A 17,729-nucleotide genomic window follows, 5' to 3' on the forward strand; every position below is an offset into this window, starting at 1 on the left:
TTTTTTTTGAAGGAAGAGAGAAAGCCAGTCCATGGACACACCAAGGCCCACCTGATCAGCCCACCTTTCCTTCCTTCACTCTGTATCCCTAGACCAGCCCCTCACTTTTCTCCCCTGCTCTCTTGTCCGCATCTCCTCATCATCCTCCTTCCCTCCCTCAGCTCCAGCCACACTGTCTGTCTCAGAACCTTTGGCCTCAGAACCTTTGGTCTTGTTCCTTTTGCTTGGGATGTTCTTGCTGCAGATACATCCTTCCCCTTCATTGACTCCCCTGTCAGAACATCTATCCTCCAGGGCAAGAGCTTTAATCCTCTTTCTTTACTACTGTAGATCCAGTGGACTCTTGTCGATCAGTGCTGGACTATGAACGACAAGGTTGGTGATTCAAATCCACCAGTGGCTCCTTGGAAACCCTATAGAGTTGCTATGAGTTGGAGTCATCTCGATGGCACTTAACAATAACATAGACCCAGTACCCCGCACTGGGTGTGACACAAGGTTCTTACACAGTAGGCATGTGTTGGTTGAATAAGGAGCCGCTCCTAGGAGTCCTGGTATGACACTGTAGGGTACGTACTGGACTGCTAACTACAAAGTTGGCTGTTAAACTTGCCAGTCATTCCTCAGAAACCCTATGTTGTTGTTAAGTGCTGTTGAGTCAGTTCCGACCCATAGCGACCCTGTATAGGGTTTCCAAGAAGCAGCTGGTGACCTTGAACCGACAACCTTGCAATTCAAACCGACTTTGCAGTCCAGCACATTAACCCACAGCGCCGCACCAGGTACCCGACTGGGTGGCACTTAACAACAACAACAACACTTGGGAATCTAAAAGGTCATCGGTGCAGAGGAAGGGCAGTGATAGGCAGGCTGGGATTGGAAATTCCACTCTCCCAAACTGCAGGGCTGCTGGCCTCTTTGAGTCTCAGTTGCCCCCACCTGGTAAATAAGCAGAGACGCACTCAGCTCAGAGGGCATCATGACAGACACGTGGAAGGTGCTTCAGTTATTCAGCTTTTCATAATTCAGAGGTTAAGGACACAAGTTTAAGAGCTGAACTGCTCAGGTTCAAATCCGAGCATTGCCACTTGTTTGCTGTGTGACCCTAGATAAGTAACTTCTCTGAGCCTCAACTGCAATCTCTGCTAAATGGGCTTATGATAATAAATAATAACAATAAAATGTATCTCATGGCAGGCCGTGAGGAATAGAGAATCCACATAGAACATTTAGAATTGTACAGAGTGAGCACTCACTCTGTTGGTGTGAGGCGTTAGGTACTGTCCAGTTGGTTCGACTCAGAGCAGCTCAGTCCTGCACAGTCGTTGCTATGTTTGAGCCCCTTATAAATAAATGTTGCTGATGTTAAGTACCACCCAGTCGGTTCTGACTCGTAGAGACCCTGTAAAGGACTTCTGAGGAGCAGCTGGTGGGTTTGAACTGTGGACCTTCCAGTTAGCAGTCCAGTGTTGATCCTATAGTGCCACACCAGGACTCTGTGTGTGTGTAAATGGTAGCTGTGTTTGTATTATTGTTGTCATTGTTACTGGAAGAATCCCTGAATCCAGACTCTGGAGATGGACTAGCTGAGCTTCAAATCCCAGCCATGCTACACAAGGGAAGAGCCATTGTCCAGTGCACTTCCCCCCTGCCCCCTGCCCAGGGTTTCTACTTAGTAAGATACAGGTGACAAGAGAGCCTAGGTTACACTGGGCAATGGGTAACTGAAGTTTCTCTGTGAGGTGCCACACTGCACACACACCGGTAGCTGCGGCGGTTGCTATTATGATTCTGTGATATGATTTGTGTGCCAATCCATCCCTACCTCCTGTTTTTTGGGGGTCTTACCACGAGGAGCATGGACCTGCGGCGGCAGAGTGCAGCACCCACGCCAAAGCTGGCCACCACGAAGAAGGAGAAGCCGCAAAAGATGGCGATCCAGGCGCCAGCGAAGACGTCGTCCTTACCCGAGACGCCCATCAGCGGGTACACGCGATACTGGTCAGCAGTCACCCACACTGTCTCCGCAAACAGGGCCAAGCCTGACAGCTGGACGGGGCATCCAGTTAGAAAGGAAAGACCTGCTCAGGGCTAGCCGTCCTGGCTCCCGGCAGCTGTAAGTTCCTTCCCCACTCTGAGTTTCCTCTGCCTTCTTCATAAATGACAAGAGATGAGACAACAGGGCAGCTGGAGGCTGAACAGAGATGCCACAGCCAAGCTTCAGTACAGGCCTGGCACACAGGGGCTGCTAGGGCAAACTGCTTGCCCTTAATAGCGCTCTTGAAGAGGGAACGTTGTTAAATTCCAAATGAATAGACCCTTCGCTCAGCAATTCGACATTGAGGAGTCAATCCTAGAGATGCACAGGACCACATAGGAAAATCACAGAGCCACACAGTTCCTCCCTGCAGCACCCCGGAGCCTGGATGTCGTATAATCAAGACTGTGCAGTTGTGGAAAGGGGCAAGGAGGAGCCCTGAGGACTGATGTGGAGTGGAGTGGAGTGTAAGGTGAAAAATCAGTGAGTGGAACAGGATGTGAAATGAGCTACATTTGGGAGAAACAGTGCATCTATGCTTCTGTCTGCTTAACACGATACTGGAGAAACTGAAAATCTAGCGGTAAAGGAGTCCCGATGTGGTTCTGTAGGATAAGCACTTACTATCTGGAAGGTCAGCAATTCAAACCCACCAGCTGTTCCTCAAGAGAAAGATGAGGCTTCCAGCTCCTGTAAAGTTTTACAACCTCAGAAACTCTATACGGGGAGAGTGGTGGCTCTGTAGGATAAACACTGGACTGAGAGCCACAAGACCAGTGGTTCGAACCCATCAGAAGCTCTGTGGGAGAAAGATGAGGTTTCCTGCTCCCACAAGGATTCACAGCCTCAGAAACCCTATACAGGGTCACTATGAGTCAGAATCGACTTGACAGCACTTAATAGCACCAACTACATAAGTTGGAGTCGACTCCATGGTAGTGAGTTTGGTTTGGTTTCTAGGGGCAAGCGATAGGAAGTACGGAGGGAGGGGAACTTCTTAGTGGGCACCTTTTAACAACAATAAAAGCCAACACAGAGCACTTACTATATGCCAAGCATGGAAGGAACTGCCTTCAGTGTGGTCATTATTACTGTAATTAGCCTCAGAGTTACTAGTATTGCTAGGGCCCAGTATAAATAGTCATCAGGTGCCGAACACCATTCTAAGTTCCTTCTTCCAATAACCCATTCATCTCCACAGCATATTATAAATGAGGAAACTGAGGCCCAAAGACGTCCTATCACTGGCTCCAGGTCCCATAAATTAGAAAGGAGCAGAGCCAGGGTTTGACTCCAGCCTGTGTGATTCTAGAGCAATGTACAAGTACCAATCATTACAGAGCAAACAAAAACTGTTATAGGAACTGAAACACATTGTAAATATTCATCACCAGGGGCCTCCTGTGGGCCAGGCAGTGACTTTATGTCCATGATGATGTTGATGAGGACAGCTTGTCCTTTTTCTGAACCAAGGCCGCACTCGTACATAAATCAGAGCATTTAATCCACACAACAGCTCACACAAAGAAGAGACGATCTACAGATGGAGAAACAGAGGTACGGGGACATCAAGTCCCCTGCTCAAGGCTAAACTGGGGAGCTTTGGATTGAGGGCTCAAATCCAGGCTACTCTGGCTTGGGGTCTGCAGCGCTGGTTTGTTGGGGAGTCCTGAGACCTCAGCCCCCACCCCTGCCCAGGATTGCCTCTTTACTGCCTCACACCCATCAAGTGCCCCAATACTGGGGGTGGCTCACCAAAATAATGATGTTGCCCACAACCAGCAGTCCCACTACGACTGGGGATCCTTTCTCTGTCTCAGCTGCTGCAGAAGCCATGGTCCTGCCTGGGGTACAAATGAACAGAGGTGAGGCTGTGCAGAGGCCAGGAGGGGAGGGAGGATCCAGCTCAACCCACCTCCTTCACCTCACACCCCGGCTGCCAGGAGTTGCTTCGGTCCAGGCTGGTACTAGATGGGCTCAGTCTCCCACCACCCTGGGGGGTGGGCACTGATCTGAGACCCATTTTACAGAACAGGAAACCAAGGCTCAGGCAAGACAGTCACTGTCCCGAACTTTAAGCTGTCTGTTCCCCATTACCAGCCACGCCCACACCCTTCGCTCTAAAACTTCAAACCCCCTCCTCACCTTCTCTGCCTGAGGTCTCTGACTAGTCTCTCTGGCCATGGTGCTTCCCTATATATATATATACCCAGACTGCCCCCTTCCAAAGAGGGAGGGGAACAAGAGGGGGCTAAGACCAGACGGGCAGACCAGGATCGGGGTGTGGCTTTTATGAGCTCCCCTCCAAAATCATTTATGAACCTGAAATTCCAGATCGTGCTAGTGTCTGGCCACATGGGCAGAGAGATGTGTGTGTGCTCTGCCCTTGACCCCTGGTTCCCAGGCTTGGGTGGCGCTACTAAGTTTAGTGCACTACTAAATGTTCCTTAATGTCTCACTCCCTAGGCCATGGACATTCCTTGGAGTAAGAAAGAGAGATAACAGTACATTCTATCTGTCTCCTCTGGGTATATGTGACCTTGGATAGGTGATTCCACTTCTCTGAGGCCAAGAGCCCAAGGAGAGGACAGGGCTAGATCGGGACTGTGGGACTAGAGATGAGGGCTGGGTGGGCAGAAGGAGGCTGAATGGGGATCTCGCATGGAGAGGTAGTGGAGAAAAAAATTGCACACAAGATGGGTGTATGAGGGAAGTTCAAGGAAATGAGTGTACAATGAACATTGAGGAGGGACGGGGAGTGTTAAGAAAGGGAGAGGGGACTTGGTGAAAGAAACTTCACTTCTACACAGAAACGCACAAGAAAGCAGACAGTGCATGATCACAGTGAGGAGCTAGGGGCCAAAGTGGCTTCAGACTCAGAGAAGATACTAGGTTCAGATCCCAGCTCCACCTCTTCTGTGCGGTGACTTGGCATGTGCCTTTGCCCATCAGTACAATGGGTACCACAGGCTACCTGCTCAGGAAGCAGGGGGCACTGAGTCACGGTATGTGCGCAGACTTAGTCCCTGGCCACATCTCTCCAGCAGGCTCCGAAAAGGCCCACACGCCCTTCAATGGCGCCACCTGGTGGCATGAGGCTTACTGTGCAGGCGAAAATCATGACGGAGGCTCCAATCTTCCCTGCCCCGCTGCCCTCAAAACAAACCTATTCCTAGAAACCCTATAGAACAGAGTAGAACTGTCTCAACTGCCACATCTTTCTTTGGTTAACGCAATCAATCACTTTAACCACTATGAACGTCTCAATTCCGAGGGCTAGGGCATTTCTTGTGTTTTCTCTCTGAGTTGTGACTTCCACAGTGCATGTGAGACTGACAACCAGAAGGCTCTTAAGACACAAAAGGTGTTTTCCAATTAAAATGGTTTATTTGATTTCTACTCAATTCACTTCAGATTTAAAGTTGTTTTTCTCTCTTGATTTATATTTGCATTGAGGACTAATGAGAAAATGTAAATAATGACATATATGAAAAGCCGGTACTTTTTAAAAGTCTTAGCTAATGACTTGCAAAACAATAGGACTGAGCGAATAATATGAAGCATTTTGGTTTGAAAGAGTTGATGCTAGTTGTTGTTGTTAAGTTGCCATCCAGTTGGTTCCCTGGTATACTGTCCATGCACAACAGACTCAGATCATTAGAAGGTGGTTTGGAAGCAGATTGCCAGACCTCTCTTCTTAGTCTCTTTTATTTGAGCTGTTGTTGTTAAGTGCCGTCGAGTCGATTCTGACCCATAGCGACCCTGTACAGGGTTTCCAACGCTGTAAATCTTTATGGGAGCAGAACGCCTCATCTTTCTCCCACGGAGCGGCTGGTAGTTTCGAACTGCTGGCCTTAAGGTTCACAGCCCGAATCTTAACCACTATGCTACCAGAGTTCCTTACTTGAGCAGCTCCTCTAAACCTGTTCAGCATTGTGGGGACACATATGCTTCCACTGACAGATGGCTGATGGCTGCACTTGAGATGCATTGGCTGGAAATGGAACCTGGTTTTCCCACGTGGGAAGTGAGAATGTTACCACTCTTAGAATTCCACCCAACTGTTAGTGGTAGAAGTTATGTACTGTGGAGTCGGTTCCAACTCATAGTGACCCTGTCCAGGGTTTCTGAGACTGTAAAGCTTTTTTTAATGTTTTATTGTGAATTATGTGATAGTTTACATGGGAGAACATTAGTTTTACATTCATCCTATTGTATACCTTTTTAAGATGTTCTATTGTGAATTATGTGATAGTTTACATGGGAGAACATTAGTTTATATTCATCCTATCGTATATTGTTTCATTCCCCTCCATGCATCATCAACCAACAAGAGACCTATCCGCGTTTCATTTCATCAGCCCCGCCTAGACAGATTGGATACTGCTCAGTGGAGATTCTACCTTCCTCCTCCACGCCCTCTGGATCTAGGTTCCCTCTTGAAAGCTTGCAAGCCAGTCACTTCTTTCCTTTGTAGCCCCCGCCCCCCATTTTGGGTAGCCAATGTCCAATTTGCCCATCCCTATCTATTCTGTGTATGGTATAGAGGGGGTGGGAATGATCCTTGCTGTAAAGATTTGTTCCCTCTTTTGAGCTACTGCATCCATAGGTGTAGGTCAAGTTCATCAAATTGTTACAAATGACTGTTTTGTTCTTTCTTCTTCTAGTTGAGCTCTGATCATCCAGTCATTGAAGCCAGGTCAAGTGGGTATTATCTGCAAGTGTGGGTGTACTTGTGCATATGCCCTCTCTTCTTATTGGCTGGATGCTTCACTCTGCACTCTAGTCCTCTGTGGCTATGTCACTGACTCTGGGACCAAAAGTCCTCAGGTCTTGCCATACTGCTGGCCAACCAGGTCTCCACCCGGGTTCACAGGAGTCTATTGAACATTGTAGGGCTTAGCTCACAGCTTCATTGCTGTTTTTCCCTCACTTCCTCTTTTGGGTGACTAACGTGGTCATCAATCAGAGCGTGTATTCCCATTGAGTCTTTGATCTGAGAGGGCCTGACCACTTGCCTTGATGTCTCCTGGGCAAGCAACTTGCTTGTTCTTGTAGTAATCAGTCAGTCTGCCTATTTTGTTTTGTATTTTCCTGTTGGTCTTTCTTTCAAAAAGTATCTTCTGTTCTTCTAGCCTCTCCAGGGTGGTCTGCTCATCCTTTCAAGTAGAAATTTCCCACCTCAGAAGATTCTGGATACTGTTCAGGATTCCACCTATAGTCTTACATAATGCAGAGGTTCCACAGGAAGCCTTCTTCACTGAGCACGTTGTAGCCCCATTTAAGGTATTCCAACCAGTTGTAGGCAGAAAACAGACTTACAAGCTTTTTCTATGGTGGACTGTAAATCTTTATGGGAGCAGAAAGCCTCATCTTTCTTCCGCGGAACAGCTGGTAGTTTCGAACTGCTGACCTTAAGGTTCGCAGCCCGGTTCATAACCACTACTTGGGAGTTATATAAAACAAAAGTTGAATCAAAGCAAAAAATTGTCATCAATGGGGCATTACTGTGCCAACGGTCATGAAAGGGAGCCATTTTGTTCTGAAACATGATGCCAGTACACTTGGTTGTTCTACTTGAATTTTCACTGTTTTTACTTACCTGGTGTGGTGCTGTGGGCTAATTAATGTGTCAGACTGCAAAGTCATTAGAACTGCAAGGTTGGTGGTTCAAGCTCACCAGCTGCTCCTTGGAAACCCTATACAGGGTTGCTATGGGTCAGAATCGACTTGACAGCACTTAACAACAACTTACCTGAGTCCATCTTCCAAACATGTTGAAGTGTGATTTACTCCCCCGCCCGAATTACAATCCTAATATATCCTCAAGCTAAACATATGCCTACTTTAGAACTCAGAGCTCTGGTGGCATAGTGAGTTACAAGGGCTGCTAACCACAGGGTTAGTAATTCAAACCCACCAGCCACTCTGTGAGAGAAAGGGGAGGCTTTCTGCTCCCATAAAGATTTACATAGCCTTAGAAACCCTCAGCTGGGCTGCTATGAGTCAGAATCAACTCAACAGCACCTAACGACAACTTTAGAGCCCAGCTAGTCTCCTTTGGAGAATTCTCTCTGCTTCTGTCCAGCAAATGCTATGAATGTACTTCACAGAAGCCTCAAACTGCAAACCATCGAAATGCCCAACAACAGTAGAATGGAGAAATTCATTCTGGTACACATGCACTGCTTAGCAATAGACGGGAACAGCCTACGAGTACATACAGCTAACTACAGGGATGAATCTCAGAAGCATTATCTTCAGTGAGAAGGTTATATTCAAAAAGAACATTTGTATCATTGTAGATACAGATGTAGAACAGGCAAACCAATCAGAGCAGTGTTTACACCAGGGGAGACTGGGACTGCAAAGGGAATGAGGAGGACTTTTTGTTCTCTATTTCGATACTGGTTACATGCTGGTGTTTACTGTGAAAATGTATCCAATTGTACACTACGATAAACCATTTATCTGCATATATTTGTTAACTTCTTCACAGAGGATAGATCTTTTCCAAGAAATAGCCTCCCTCAATGTGCTAAAGTGGTGTTTTTCAAAGAGGCCACCTGAGATGATTTCAAGTTGTACCCAGGCATGACGTGAAATAATACAAGATTCACATAATAAGATAGTTATCCAGCGCGCCTCAGAGCAATGCACCTCTCTCTAACTGCAGGACAAAGTTGTGCTTTCTGCTCCTGCAAAAATTTACAGCCCTGGAAACCCTATACAGGGTTGCTGAGTCAGAAGTAACTTGATGGCCCTTAACAACAACTATACAATAAGCACTGAACTGTTAACTGCAAGATTGGTGGTTCAAATTCACCAGCCATTCCTTGGAAACCCTATAGAGGGTTGCTGAGTTGGAATTGACTTGACAGCACTTAACAACAACAACAACTTTGTGTAGAGCAGACCACAACAGGCCCTAGTGTCTGACTACAATGTAATAACACATTTTCATGGTGTTTATATTTAAAACAAGATGCTGTGGGGGTTTTTTTTGTTTTTGTTTTTTTATGTTCAGTGGTGAATATGAAAGTTTCTGTAAAAAATTTTATTACAAAATATTTCTAGTATATAAAAAAATATAGAAAAGAATGTAACAAAAACCCAGGTACACTTTGTCAAATCGAAATATTTTCTATATTCACTGCAGCTATTTTAAACGAAGCAATACACCATGAAATCAGCTGATACTCCTGAGACAATCTCACTACTGAATTCAGAATTCCTCATCCTCAACACCCTAGCCCCTGCCTTCATTCTTGGGTCTCAGGTGCCATGGGTTGAGTTAATCCCATAGAGTTTATAGGGGACACAGGTGGTTCCGGGAGAGAATTCTCAGCTTCCATGTGGGAGGTCCAGGTTTAATTCCAGGCAAATGCACTTCACGTGCGGTTGCCACTTCACGTGCGGTCAGCATGCTGCTGTAATGTTGACCAGATGTCAGTGGAGCTTCCAGACTAAGATGGACTACAAAGAAAGGTCTAGGATTGCCTTCAGAAATCAATGAAAACCATATAGATCAAGGAGTAGATATACAGATACTCAGGCTGAAGGGGTGGGATAGGAAGAGTGGGATCAGGCCCACAAATATATGTAGGTTTGACAGAGGACATTTGTACACAGCCATTTACCTTTGCTGCAGGAGAAAGATGGGGCTTTCTGCTCTTGCTGAGATTTACAGCCTCGGAAACACTATACAGGGTTGCTATGAGTCAGCACCAACTCGACAGCACTTAACATTTACCTGCAAGTATCTCCAAGAATGTGGTGGAGCATACAGGGGGCAAGGTTATGAAAACTTCTTAGACATAATCAAACACCTTGAGGGAATGAGTTACCGGGTCTGGGGACTCATGATCATAGTCTTGGGGGACACCAAGGCCAATTGGCAGAACACAGTCCACAAAGATAATAGTGTACATCTTACTTTGATGGAGTCCTGGTGTGGCGCTGTGGGTTAATGCGCTGGACTGCAAAGTCAGTTTGAACACAAGGTCAGTGGTTCAGGCTCACCAGCTACTCCTTGGAAACCCTATACAGGGTCACTATGGGTTGGAACAGACTCGATGGCACTTAACAACAACTACTTTGGTGAGCAGTGACTGGGATCTTCAAGGCTCATGTACAGCTAACTAAAGTGTAACTATTGGTCTCCTTGTTCAGAGGAAAGGACAGCCATGAATATGGAAGATGCATGAAAGTAATTCGTCCAGTGGACTAATGGGTCATGTAAACATCTGTCTCCATGACCCTGAGACCAGAAGAACTAGATGGGGCCTGGAGAACACTATTCAACTGCTCCGAAAGGGATCACGTTAGAAGTATCTGGATAAAGTGGGAGAAATGTGGCATAAGACTCAAAGTTATAACAAAAGACCTGGCTTACTGGTCGAAAAGAGATTGGCGGAACCCCAAAATTATGACCCATCATCACCTTTCAGGTCTTAAATGTAACTTATCCTTGTGGCTCAATTTTCAGTCCAACATTAGACAGGTTTATAAGGAGAACAATACCCTTAACAAGGTGCACATAGCTTAGAATAATCAACCAGTGGAGAGCAAAGCGGCAGCATTTACCCACCGACAGAGTTCAGAAGGGGAAAGAAGGAAGAATGGAAACAAGAAACATAGGGAGGAAGAGAGATGCATGAAGTTATACGGAGGGGACTGCAGTCAATGAAACGAAACAAAATGTGTATGAAATGCAAATGCATATGTTAGGTCTGAGCGAAGACCTGAAAGGCAGTGGGTAAGTCTTGTGGCTATCTTGTTGTTGTTAGGTGCCATCAAGTTGGAACCGACTCCTAGCGACCCCATGCACAGCAGAACAGAACACTGCCCGGTCCTGGGCCAACCTCACTACTGTTGCCACACTTGAGTCCATCGATGCTGCCACCTGGCCAATCCATCTCATTGGGGGTCTTCCTCTTTTTCTCTGACCCTCCATCTTACCAAACATGATATCCTTCTCCAGTGACGGGTCCCTCCTGACTATATTTCCAAAGTATGACAGACGAAGTTTGGCCATCTTGGCCTCTAAGGAGAACTCTGGCTGCACTTCTTTCAAAACAGATCTATTGGTTCTTTTGGCAGCCCATGGCACTTTCAGTATTTTCCTCCAACACCACATTCAAAGGCATCAATTCTTCTACGGTCTTCCTTATTCACTGTCCAGCTTTCGCATGCATATGAAGTTATTGAAAATACCATGGCTTGGGTCAGGCACACGTTAGTCCTCAAGCTGACATCTTTTCTCTTCAACTCTTTAAAAAGTTCCTGTGCAGCAGATTTGCCTAATGCAATACGTCGTCTGATCTCGTGGCTATCTAGTGGGCAGCTATTCCAGCATATAGCAAGTGCAAAGGCCTTAAAGTTAGAGTCAGCCTGGTATGTTCAAGAAAGTTCCTTCCACACTGAAGAGAAATTGTGAGCAAGCAAAAAATAGAAAAGTGGAAAGCCTTATCAAATATTTATCAAACCAAATATGTATAAAATATTTATGTAGAAATAGTTCTTGATTTTTGGAATGTCTCTAAAGGAATACAAAGAAATTGCTAAGGTGACAGTCTCGGAGAACTGGGCAACCAGGCCAGGAGTCCTGAATCTTGATTTTTTCACTGGACTTCCTTCTATCAGTTGAAATTTTCGCCAATTGTAACTTCACTATCGTTTCCAGATGCATGCCCTGTTTCTACAGTCTCTCAAGTTTCCTGTGCGTGTGCAGGGGTCTTAGATTTATAGCCACATCTCCTTCACGAGCAGTGACTTCAGAATATCCCTTCTTAGGCCAGTATTTCAATTCATGAATTGATCTCCCGGCTCATTTGGGCATGCTCAGACAAGTTTGTCACACAATGACTTGGAAAGTCTTGAGAAAATACAAATTCTGCCACAACATGATGTTTTAGTGGTCATTCTGTCTAAGAGTTCTTTGTTGAGAAATTTGGTGCATAGTTTGGACTACTGTCTGGCAATTCCCTTGGAACGTTATAAAAAAGCATTTCTCAATTTGATCTGACTAGTTAAGTGACTTCCAATCACCTACATGAAAGAGGAGATCCAGAACACAGAAATTCTAAGTCACGCTGAGGATTGCTTATTAGACAATTTCAACGGTTTGCTAATGTGCGGTGCAAACTGTTAAGCACTTACTTGACTACTAGCCAGAAGGTTGGCAACTTCAATCCACCCAAGCCTTGGGAAAGAGACCTGGAGATCTGCTTCTGAAAGGTCCCTAGAGGGCATTTCTACTCTACACCATGGGAATGCCATTAGAATCAGTTTAGCAGCTAGTAATGGCTACATGCTTGTTTAAAAATCTTTCACTCTGAATGCAATGCGGCACTGCAGGATAATGCATGTGATTGCAAGGTCAGTTTGAACGGCAAGGTTGGCAGTTGAAACCCACCAGTTGCTCGTTGGAAACCCTACACAGGGGAGCTATGAGTTGGAAACAACTTCAACAAATGTAGTGTAGTGGGCTTCTTTATATATGGCCTTTCTGACCTTGAGTTTATAATTCTGCCAAACATGATTGGTTGGGCCACAGCCTGCCCTGTGGTTGGCCTATTTTTACCCACCTTGCAGGGATTAGTTGATTACTGTATTAAATACCCAAAAACCAAACCTTTGCTACGGAGCTAACTTCAACTCATAGTGACCCACGTGGTTTCCAAAGCTGTCATTTATATGGAAACACACTGTCGCATCATTCTCCCGCAGAGTGGCTGGTGGGTTTGAATTGCTGACATTTCAGTTAGTAGTCAAGTGCTTTTATTGCCACACCACCAGGGCTCCTTACTATACAATGTTGTTGTTAAGTGCCGTTGAGTTTGTTCTGAATCATAGGGACCCTGTATAGAGTTTCTGAAGAACTGGTAGGTTTGAACCATCAACCTTGTGGTTAGCAGTCCACTGCTTATCCTACAGTACCACTACACAAATGCCAGTTGTACTGTTAAGTGCTGTAGAGTTGGTTCAGACTCATAGCGACCTTGAATAGGGCTTCTGAGGAGCAGCTAGTGGGTTTGAACCGCAGACCTTGTGGTGAGTAGTCCAGTGCCTTAAATTGTTAAGTGCTTAAGTTGTTGTTGTCAAGTGTGTGAGTTGGTTCAAACTGACCATGTGGCCCAGTGCTTATCCTACAGTGCCACACCAGGACTCCAGGGCTTAAATTATTCAATTCTGTTGAGTTGGTTCTGACTCATAGCGACCATGTATAAGGTTTCCAAGGAGCAACTGGTGAGTTTGAACTGCTGACCTTGTGGTTCAAACCAACCTTATGGTCCAGTGCTTACTCTACAGTGCCATACCATGACTCCAGTGTTTACAGAGGAGTTAGAAAACCCAGCCAGTAAGTTTGAGCTCCTTGTAGGCCAGCTCATGGACTGGTTGGTTTTACTATCCTGTTGGGTTTACTTAAGGACTAATTCCACAAAGATTTGGGGGATCTCACTACCAACAAGAATCTGGAGCAAAGTGCATCCCAGGGTCCCTATATTGAGACTCTCTTAGGCCCGTGAAAGAATCATAATGCTGAGATGATGAGAAATGGCGACCAGCTAAGCAAAACTGAGCAGCAGATAACCAGCAGCAGCAGCAGGAACACGACCAATGCAACTCAGCTGTGGTTTGCTAGCCCAGAGAGGTGGCTGCAGGGCAGAGGACTAGGCCCTTTCGGGCATGAGGCTTGCTGGAGGTGTGCAGTACCTCCAAGGCATTTGTTGGTGGAGCTAAGAGTTGAGAACACTGGCCTACACAGGGCCAAGTTCTAGAGGAGCCCAGGAATCTGTTGACAGGATGGCAGCAACCAAGCGAGCTGCCACACTGGCCAGGAGCTGGGCTAGTTCGTGGTGGAGAGACTATCAGAGAAGATGCATGTATGACCAAGAGTAAGGCCATCAGCCTGCATGGCTGAGGGGCTGAGAGCCACCCTGATTGACAAACTGTCTCCTGTCTCCTGCTACTCCCAAACGGTCTCGACCCCAAGTTGCATCCTATTACTTTCCCTAATGAGCCACCTGTGAGTATGGTCCGAGTTTGTGTGGTCACTGCAATGGACTATGAAACCTGAACGCTACAGTGGGGAACATTGGTATCAGAAATGATGAAAAAGGGACGTCTTACCTTTACTTCCTAAGAACTAGTTCTGAGCTGACCATTTCATTCCTCATGGATATAGGTAAATTCTAAAATGCTAGAGATAAGAGATAAATATTCTTAAATATTTCCAGATGTAATATAATCTTTAAGGAGCTCTGGTAGCATAGTGGTTATGAGCTGGGCTGCTAACCTCAAGGTCAGCAGTTCAAAACCACCAGTGGTTTTGTGGGAGAAAGATGAGGCTTTCTGCTCCCATAAAGATTTACAGCCTTGGAAACCCTATACTGAATCAGAACTGACTCCACAGCATACCACCACCACCACCTTTAATGTAACCTTTAATATTTATGTCTGGTGTAGTGCTGTAGGACAAGTACTGGACTGATAACAAGGTCAGCAGTTCAAACCCACCAGCCGCTCCTCGGAAACCCTACACAGGGTCACTATGAGTTGGAACCAACAACAAAGGGATGCTAAGGGATGAAACAAGAATTGGTCATATGTCATTAATTGCTTAAGCTGGGCAATGGGTATAAAGGAGTTTGCTATTTTTCATATGGTTCAAAAATTGTGTAAGAAGCTTCAAAAACCAAGTAAAATCAAGAGAAAGGAAACCAGACCCAGAGAAGAAACTAGTACAGGATTAACAGAACTAGAGACCACCAGAACTAGGTAGTGTCTGATGACTACTAATGGTCATTCTACTCAGGGTGACAGTAGATGGAGCTGAAAGAATGGGAGAGTGTGTAACCAAGCTCAAACTGTTTAAAAAAACAGCGTAACTGTTGCTACATGGAGGAGACTGAGAGGAAATAAAGTGTATGATTTGTTGAATGTAAAACTGATGATCTTCTCTATAAACCTTCATTCAATTCATAATAAATTTAAAAAATGAACTCCAGACTTAAGTGCCATCGTGTTGCTTCTGACTCATAGTAACCCTATGTAGGGTTTCTGAGGACTTACTATATGGGTTGAAAGTAAGGACTCCTCGCAACTATTGTCCTGAGATACTCTTTACAAACTGAAATGATCCCAAGGTCACCTTTTTAGCTAATTAACAGAATGGCTCATAAAATCCCGAGTACCGTACACCTTTAAGCATTCATCTAGTCATGCACTGTGTAAGGTCTGAGCAACGTCTGACTGCATGGACATCTTCACTTCTGTGCTCCCAGCCCTCATAAAGCCCATTATGTGCATATTAGAACTCTGAGCTCTAAACAAAGGTTTGTAATAACAAATGAGCGAACGCTACTTTGCTATGTGCATCTTTATTATTATTGTTGGAGTATTATCACGTAGCGTAGTGGTTACGAATCGGGCTGCGAACCTTAAGGTCAGCGGTTCGAAACTACCAGCCGCTCCGCGGGAGAAAGATGAGGCTTTCTACTCCCGTAAAGATTTACACCCTCGGAAACCCTGTACAGGGTCGCTATGGGTCGGACCCGACTCGATGGCACTTAACAATTACCACGTTAAAGGTATTTTAGTGTACCTTAAAGTGTTATGTTTTGATGCATAGAAAGGTACACTACACTGTATACTACATACTAAGACAAACATCTGACTGTTGTTAGATACGAACTGTACCAACTGTTCGGATTTACTTAAGAATTGAAATGTAAAGATAAGACTCAGGAAGGGTAATTTCTTCATAACCTGGGGACATCTGCATTTAATATGCCGTTCAAATGACATCCAAATCACATAATTTCCTATATCAAAGAACACAGTGTGGGTGTTAAGTGATGCAGGACTATATAGACCAAAGGGTCAACAATTACTCAAAAGCGAAAATGGAAGGGAAATGGGACAGGAAAATTAGATTACTAGAAATGAAACATCCACAACGGAACTAATGAGAATGTATACATGATGTGAAAACTGTAACCAATGTCACTGCAAATGTAGTAATTGTTAAATCAGTTTAGTGGGATAATAAGTAAAACTGGTGCAGAAAATAAAGGCAAACAACAGATGGGTTTTAGCATGTTAGAGACTTGAGGACATTCTGTACATATGTATGGACCCATCCTACCTCTACCTGGCAAACAGGCAGTGGTCCAAGTTAGATAAAATCACAAACAGCAAACAGGACTGCTCCAAGGCTCCCTCCGCCTGGGAAGGGAACCCAGGCACTCCCTCTCTTTCCTAGTCCACTGTTCAGCTCTTTTACACACACACACACACACACACACACAAAACTCTTAACACTTTTCCAGTGAGTTTTTATTATTAGTTAAGCCATGTTTCAGGATCCTGGGAGAGAAGCGAGGAGGGCTAGTTCAGATCTTCCCAGGAAACGTGCCTTCTGCCCTTCGGTCGTCCCAGGTTGACACCTGCAGAAAGACAGACAGCGTCACTCCTTCAGCTGGTTGGAAGGGTGTACTTCCTTGTCTCCTTTACTTGCCCACCTCTTACTGGTTCAGCCAGTCAACAAGTGATGGCAGGCCCCTGCTGTGTGCTGGCCACTGTTCCAGGAGCTGGGGAGTCCCGCAGTGACCCAGAGACACAGGAATCGCTTTCCCAGTGAGCTGATGTACTCAGCTGGAAACTCTCTGGCTTACTGCAGGCCACCCGAGGGAAGTCTGCGGCTGTACAGGGCTTCAAGAGTGTGGCTGCAGCCTGCAGACACAAGAAGCACTCGGCAGTACTGATGACACCGACTAGATCTATGCTGTCACAAAACAGATCGCCAAGATGCACTGTCACGTGCAAACAGGTGCGAAGCCTATTCAATAGGGCACAGACCCATAGGGTAAAAAAACGAGAAAGACACACATGAAATTGTCAGCCTTCCCAAGAGTGACCACGACCCTCGTGGACCTTTCCCCAGGCAGTTCTAGCAGTTTCATTTCCTTCTGTGTGTACATGTGTGCACGTACCTCTCACATGTGTAGGTTAGAAGCACTGGATAAAAGTCTGGACAACGATGACAGACAGAATCTGAATGCCTGATCCATCTAACTGCGAGCTGCCAAGTTACTCAACCTCCTTGGGCCTCAGTTTTCAATCGATCAAATGAGGGTACTAATAATAGTATCTGCCTCATACAGAAATGGAACAGTGTATTGCATCAGGCAACTCTGCTGCACAAGACTTCTTCAAAGTGCTAAAGAGCAAAGCTATCAGTTTGAGGACTAAAGTAATAATGCCTGGACCCAAGTTATGGGAGGACAGTGAAAAAGGAAGACCACAGAACAACTGATGCGTTTGAGTTACGGTGTTGGACAGGAATATTAAAAGTACCATGGAGTCTGAACAAACAAGATGGCGGATCGGGTGGACGTATAGCAGAGAGCTCCGCCAACAACAACACAGAATACTTGACTAAGTAGGTTCAGGGGATGGTCCCAGAACTCTGAACCACATATAAAGGAATATTTAGAAGGTTGGCAGGCTCACAGCTAGGGAATTTGTGGCAGAAGCAAGAAATCCATAGCTTTCTAGTCCTGGAAGCTCAGCTGCTCCAAGAGCCGCCATCTTGGGTGAGACCACGTGGGGGAAGGATCGGAGCGGCCACAGACACTTGGCAGAACCGCTGAGATAAAGGTGTGGACATTCTTCTCTTTTGGTA

The 17,729-nt window shown here is 45.6% G+C and overlaps 2 protein-coding genes across 2 annotated transcripts in view; both read right to left on the bottom strand.

The window, feature by feature from the left end:
- The window catches only part of UPK1A (uroplakin 1A), a 12,057-nt gene extending 7,868 nt beyond the window's left edge, over nucleotides 1-4,189 (bottom strand). The window contains exons 1-3 of the mRNA XM_006867355.1: nucleotides 4,184-4,189; nucleotides 3,794-3,878; nucleotides 1,849-2,049 (exon numbers count right to left, since the gene is read on the bottom strand). Coding sequence (XP_006867417.1) covers nucleotides 1,849-2,049; nucleotides 3,794-3,874 — 282 coding nt within the window. The 5' untranslated portion in view covers nucleotides 3,875-3,878; nucleotides 4,184-4,189. The remainder of the gene's footprint in view (nucleotides 1-1,848; nucleotides 2,050-3,793; nucleotides 3,879-4,183) is intronic.
- Nucleotides 4,190-16,437: 12,248 nt separating this feature from the next.
- LOC102826397 (cytochrome c oxidase subunit 6B1-like) overlaps nucleotides 16,438-17,729 on the bottom strand; it is a 10,442-nt gene continuing 9,150 nt past the window's right edge. The window contains exon 3 of the mRNA XM_006867356.1: nucleotides 16,438-16,491. Within this exon, the coding sequence (XP_006867418.1) occupies nucleotides 16,438-16,491 (54 nt within the window). The remainder of the gene's footprint in view (nucleotides 16,492-17,729) is intronic.

The sequence above is a fragment of the Chrysochloris asiatica genome, unplaced genomic scaffold (genome assembly GCF_000296735.1).
Source record: "Chrysochloris asiatica unplaced genomic scaffold, ChrAsi1.0 scaffold00104, whole genome shotgun sequence".
NCBI classification, from domain to species: Eukaryota; Metazoa; Chordata; class Mammalia; order Afrosoricida; family Chrysochloridae; genus Chrysochloris; species Chrysochloris asiatica.